This window comes from Myotis davidii, unplaced genomic scaffold (genome assembly GCF_000327345.1).
Source record: "Myotis davidii unplaced genomic scaffold, ASM32734v1 scaffold1134, whole genome shotgun sequence".
Lineage (NCBI taxonomy): Eukaryota > Metazoa > Chordata > Mammalia > Chiroptera > Vespertilionidae > Myotis > Myotis davidii.
In genome coordinates this window covers 745,267-750,764 of record NW_006286229.1, presented here as the reverse complement: position 1 = coordinate 750,764, position 5,498 = coordinate 745,267, and the positions used below count along the sequence as shown (strand labels likewise).

At 47.5% G+C, this 5,498-nt stretch overlaps 1 protein-coding gene across 12 annotated transcripts in view; it reads right to left on the bottom strand.

Annotated features, from left to right (window-relative positions):
- Positions 1 to 6: 6 nt before the first annotated feature.
- Positions 7 to 5,498, bottom strand: part of R3HDM2 (R3H domain containing 2) — a 126,894-nt gene continuing 121,402 nt past the window's right edge. For 11 of the 12 annotated variants that reach the window (XM_006757336.2, XM_006757344.2, XM_006757340.2 and 8 more), the window contains 5 exons: positions 4,166 to 4,335; positions 3,642 to 3,789; positions 1,790 to 1,887; positions 1,359 to 1,443; positions 7 to 518 (listed from right to left, as the gene is read on the bottom strand). In XM_006757336.2, coding sequence (XP_006757399.1) covers positions 178 to 518; positions 1,359 to 1,443; positions 1,790 to 1,887; positions 3,642 to 3,789; positions 4,166 to 4,335 — 842 coding nt within the window. In that variant the 3' untranslated portion in view covers positions 7 to 177. The remainder of the gene's footprint in view (positions 519 to 1,358; positions 1,444 to 1,789; positions 1,888 to 3,641; positions 3,790 to 4,165; positions 4,336 to 5,498) is intronic. The other variant, XM_006757337.2, reaches the window with a different exon arrangement.

Genomic DNA, 5,498 nt, shown 5'->3' with positions numbered 1-5,498 from the left:
GAGGGGGCCCATGGAGGGAGTGAAGAGACCAGCGCCAGTGTCTGTTTCTACCTTCATCCCTACTGTCTTAGGCTCCAGTTCAGTGTCTGTCGCCTTCCTTTCTCCCTCTGTCCATGGTCTGCCAGGGAGTTATCCGCCTTGCCCCACCCCTGCTGTGCGAGTCCCTTCCCCTCATATTTACTGGGAGCTGGCTCGCTCCAGGATCCTCAGGTCATAGTTCTTTTTGGCCACTCGAAGTTTGAAGCGACTCACGGAGTTGTTGAGGCGAAGGGAGGCATTTTGGGCAGCCAGGGGGCTGGGAAACACAGCCACGATGGTGTACAAGGCAGCAAGGTCTGCATGGCGACCATTCTCAGCAGTCTCATTACTGTCCTCCCCGCCCCCGGCAGGCAGCCCCTGAGCATCCTTGAGCCACTGGATCTTGGCGCCGGACATGGCGAGCTGAGTGAAGAGTTTGTCTGCCTCCGTACGAGTGATGCCCTCAGGAAGATCTGTCACCTCCAGCACCCGCCCCAGGACTGGAAAGAGAGGAAAGAGGACATTGTGAGAGGGTTAGAATAGGAAGGACTGAGCAGTGACCCAGCAGAGAAGTATTCAGTTGACCAAGTCTACATACAATGTCCTCAAAAGCCCGGCCTTTCCCACTTAGCCCTTTCCTCCTTCTCCAGGCAACCCAATTCCCCACCATCCTGACGCTGATCAAGGCGACTAGAAGAAACTAGGAAACTTCCTCTTTGGCCCAGAGAGGTAGGCAAGAAGAGGCTGTTCTCTCATGGAGCTGTTCCTGTGAAGGAAGTATGGCTTCTGCTGATGTTCTTTCACGAAGTCAAAGCCTGACCTGAAATATGTTCCACAGATCCCTTCCCAGAGATTCGCCCAAATAGAGTCTCTATTTCACCCAGGGAAGTCAGCTTCCCCTCCTTTCCTTTTTGGCAAACTGCTCCAAATAGGAGAAATCCCGAGATCTGTATACCTAGTCTGGAAGGCCTGCAGGAGGAGAGTCACTCCCCCATATTCTCTTGTCAATCTTCTCTTCAATTGGGTATAGGACACCAAAGGTACACATCCTAGATTAAAGTCAGGACCACTCCCAGAAGATTCTCAGTTAATAATAGGCCCAACAACCCCCAGCACTGTGTTATTCCCAATTTTTTGGGAATCATTTTCCCAGGATCTGGAATAGTTTGGTAAGGAGAACAAAAATACTTCACTTCTCTAGCTTCTCCTTGTTCTTAGTACAAAGGGCTCCCATTTCCACTCTCCTCCCTCAGCTGGCTTTTCCCAGCCATCCTGGGCTGATAATGTAGGCCTGGAGGGGTGAGCACGGTCTCTTGGGGATTCAGCATCCTGTCACTCACCGACATCTGTCATCCCCAGGTCAGTGGAGGCAGATTTGAGTGCTTGTCTCTTACTCCGGTTTCCATGCTTCAATCCACTCTGTCCCTTCAACATGGAAAGATAATGCTCATCCTGGGTCGATAACATTGGGATAACATTGCATCCCAATGTCTGTCTGAGAGATTAAGGAGCAGCACCCAAACCTGAGGACCCCATCCCAGCAGGCAGTCAGATTGGCCAGCAAGTGGACACTGAGAAACAAAGAGACCCCCCTCTTGACACTGGAGTGGGGTGGGAAGAATGGGTGCTGGAGTGGGCCCCTCCTACTCTGTCCACTCTCCCTGTTTTGTCTCCCTTCTCTACCCTGCTGTTGAGGTGGATGGCTCAGAGATAGGAGCCTGGATGAGAAGGGGTGTCTGATGGTCCTAAGGCTGATGGGGGACACCCTCACCTGGTGCACTGTGTAAGTCGACTGGCCATGGAGCAAAGGAGGGCAGATGGACAGATTGTACTGTAATGGCTGGCCCAAGAGGGAGTAGCGCCCATCACCTAGGAAGGAAGAGCAGATAGTTTTCTGGGAGTTTGAACTTTATGGTATGATTTTTATAAGATTTCAGGGGGCTTTGGAGATAGATACTGTTTCTACTTTTTCTATTATAGGAGTGCCCATATGACTGATTTAAGAGTTGTCTCTCTCCTAAATCGCCTGGGTCTCAGCTGTATCTCAGACAAATGGGGCTATTAGGTTCCATCATCCTTCAAGGGTTTTGTCCACTGTAGACAAAAGGTCCTGGAGGAAACCTACAGACCCTTATGAATGTGTTTCATTCCTTTCTTTTTAAATATATTTTTATTGATTTCAGAGAGGAAGGGAGAGGGAGAGATAGAAACATCAATGATGAGAGAAATCATTGAATGACTGCACCCTGCACATACCCCCACCCCCTTTACTGGGGATTGAGCCCCCAACCCAGGCATGTGCCCTTAACTGGAATTGAACCTGCAACCCTTCAGTTTGCAGGCTGACACTTTATCCACTGAGCCAAACCAGCCAGGGCATGTTTTTTATTTCTTATATAGATTCTCCCCACCCCTTATCCAGGCATAAATTTTCTGTCTCATGTCAGCATACAGTGTAGCAGGCAAGAGTACAGACTTGGAGCCAGACTGCCTAGGTTCATATCCTGGCTCCGTTACTGAAAATGGAATGTTGGGTATGTTTTCCCCTCATTAGTGTTGTTGGGAAGGTTAAATGAATATAAGAAATGTAAAGCACTTACAGCAATGCATGATACATACTAAGCACTATTAGTGTTAGCTATTATTGTTGGTAAATATATTTTAGAAATGTTTTAAACAGTGTAAAAGTTTTTAAACTACATTTTCATCTTATTTTTATACTGTTTGTGACAACCAAGGCAGAAAGCAGATTAAGATGATTCCCATCATATTTGTGATTGAGGCTATTCTATGGATTAGAAAACTGAGGTCTGGTTCCAAGTTTAAGTAACATGTTCAACATCACAAAGCTACTTATTTAAATATGAAGCCAAGTCTTTCAACTCAAACCCAGCATTCCCTCTTCTAAAACTATGCTGTGTCTGACACAGCCCATACTCCTAGGCCTCAGACTCAGTAATGAGGGGTTGAACTCTTTCGTTCATTAGAAAGTTCAGTGGGCCCTGGCTAGTGCGGCTCAGTTGGCTGAGTGTCATCCAATGCACCAAGAGGTCGCAGGTTTGATTCTGGTCAAGGGCACATGCCTGGATTGTGGGCTCGATCCCCAGTGGGGGACTTGCAGGAGGCAGCCGATCCATGATTCTCTCTCATCATGGATGTTTCTATCTCTCTCCCTCTTCCTTCTTTTCTGAAATCAATAAAAATATATTAAAAAAATAAAATAAAGAGGGGCAAGTGTCCTTGGTCTAAACAGGGATGTTAAAATAAGAGTTGGCTCTTCCTGGCCAGGTGGCTTGGTTGGTTGGGGTGTCGTCTTGTACACCAAATGGTTGTGGTTTTGACCCGTCGGGGTACATGCAGGAGGCAGCCAATTGACGTTTCTCTCTTACATTGATGTTGCTTGCTCTCTCTCTCTGTCGTCCCCCTCTCCCCCGCCCCCCCCAAATCAATACATATATCCTTTGGTGAGGATTAAAAACAAAACAAAAAAAAGAGTTGGCTCCCAGAATTGGACGACCAGCCACACTGGCTCCCTGCCTGTTGCTACCCTCTCAATCTCTCCACTTGGGAATGGGATGTGAAGGGGAAATCTGACAGCAGTCAGCCCTAATCTGACCCCTTACCCTGTGCTGGACCCCCGGGCCGGGGGAACTGTGTAAGGACGGGAAGCGGACTGAGTCCTGTGCAGACACTGCTGAGGCTGGTGACAGGAGAGGGTGCTGGAGACTGGGTAGGAGATGTGACGGGGCTGCTATTCATTTGTGTGTTGGCCTGTGGGAGGAAAGAGCACACATCACATAAACACTAAACATTACTCTCTGAATGTTATTTCTTTGGCTTGGCTTAAATTCACTTGCCTCAGGAAACTTCTCTTGTTGAACTCTGCCAAAGTCAGGCTGCTCTTTCAAACTGCCCCCTTAGTCCCTAATTAGTATGTATTATTTTAGTGTCTACTTTTTGAAATACCATTTTAAGTATCCTCTTAGCATTTTCAAGTATGTGTCCCATCTGCCATCTTAGATCCTAGGTGCTTTGAAATAAGATGCTCTCCTCTATGTCTTGTGATTTTCCTCAAAAAGAGGCTGCTCAGTCAACGACAAAGATTACTCTCTAAGAAGAACCTGGTCACCTCCTTGCCAGGACTCACCTGCGGGCTACTGTCAGGGTTGTAGAGGTCTCCAGGTTTCTGCCCCCGCTGGTCCATGCTGTAGTATTTACAGTGACTCCACTGGACCATGGATGGGTTCTGGGGAGACTGGGGTCCATTAGGGACATTCAGCTGCATGACCACCACACCTGGTCCAGAAGGTGACACTCCTGAGTGGAGGAAGAAATCAATTGGTTCTGAATTCAAATTATATTTTGGCCTATCAGCCTGCTGTGAGCGGGGAAGCTAGTAAACAAATCCACCAACTCTCTTCACGGTCACTTAAACTGTGTCCTGCCAGGAATCCGAGATAGCTGCTGATTTGGTTTCTGACTCCTTCTCCCTAAACCAGTGGAAATTTGAGTGGAAGGGACATAAATCCCAGATGCCAATGCTTTCCTGGTCTTTACCTGGTGAGGGGCAGAAAACCGCACTATTCTGTCGAGGTTGGGTATTACCAAATGCCTGAGTTAGATTGCTCAAACGTCTGGGCACAGTACAGGTCCCAGTCTGGCACTTGGGCCAGAACTGTAGGCACGTGCAGGCTTTTCTGGTAATAGCTGTAGATAATCCAGCAATCTCTGGTTGTTCTGGAGAAGATGAATGCACTTAGCTTTACTAAGCCAGACCCAAAAGGTACTTTTGCGGCAAGGGTGGGCTGAGTTGGAAACATTTCAAGCAGCGATGTATGTCATATTCAGGAAATGGCAAACAATTCAAGGTGCTGAGGCACATGGGCTATGTAGGGGAAGTAGTAGGAGATGAGATACGTTTATTTATTCAGCAAACATTTATTGAACATTTACTATGTACCTATGTTCCTATGCTTGGCATGGGGTGTATAGCAAACAAAATGGGTTCCTGATCCTAGTGGTTAGAGCACTGGCCTGCAGACTGAAGCATTCCAGGTTCTATTCTAGTCAAGGGCATGTACCTCGTTGCAGGCTTGATCCTCAGCCCTGGTCAGGGCATGTGGGAAGCAACCAATTGATGTGTCTGTCTCACATGGATGCTTCTCTCTCTCTGTCTTTCCCTCTCCCTTCTACTCTCTCCAAAAATCAATGGAAAAAATATCCTCAGGTGAGGAATAACAACAACAAAACAAGCAAACAAAAAACTGGTTCCTGCTCTCATGGAATGGACAGTCTATTAGGGAGTCAGACAGTTAAGAGTTTACAGCACATTCTGGTGAGGGTCTTTATCCTGTAGGGGCTGGGCACAGGACCTGTGCTTCCAAGAGCTAACTCAAGTGGCTGAATGTAAGATGGCTAAAGGGAGGGAGACACTAGTGGCAGGAAGACTAGTTAGGAACCTCTGCAAACCAAATGAGGAG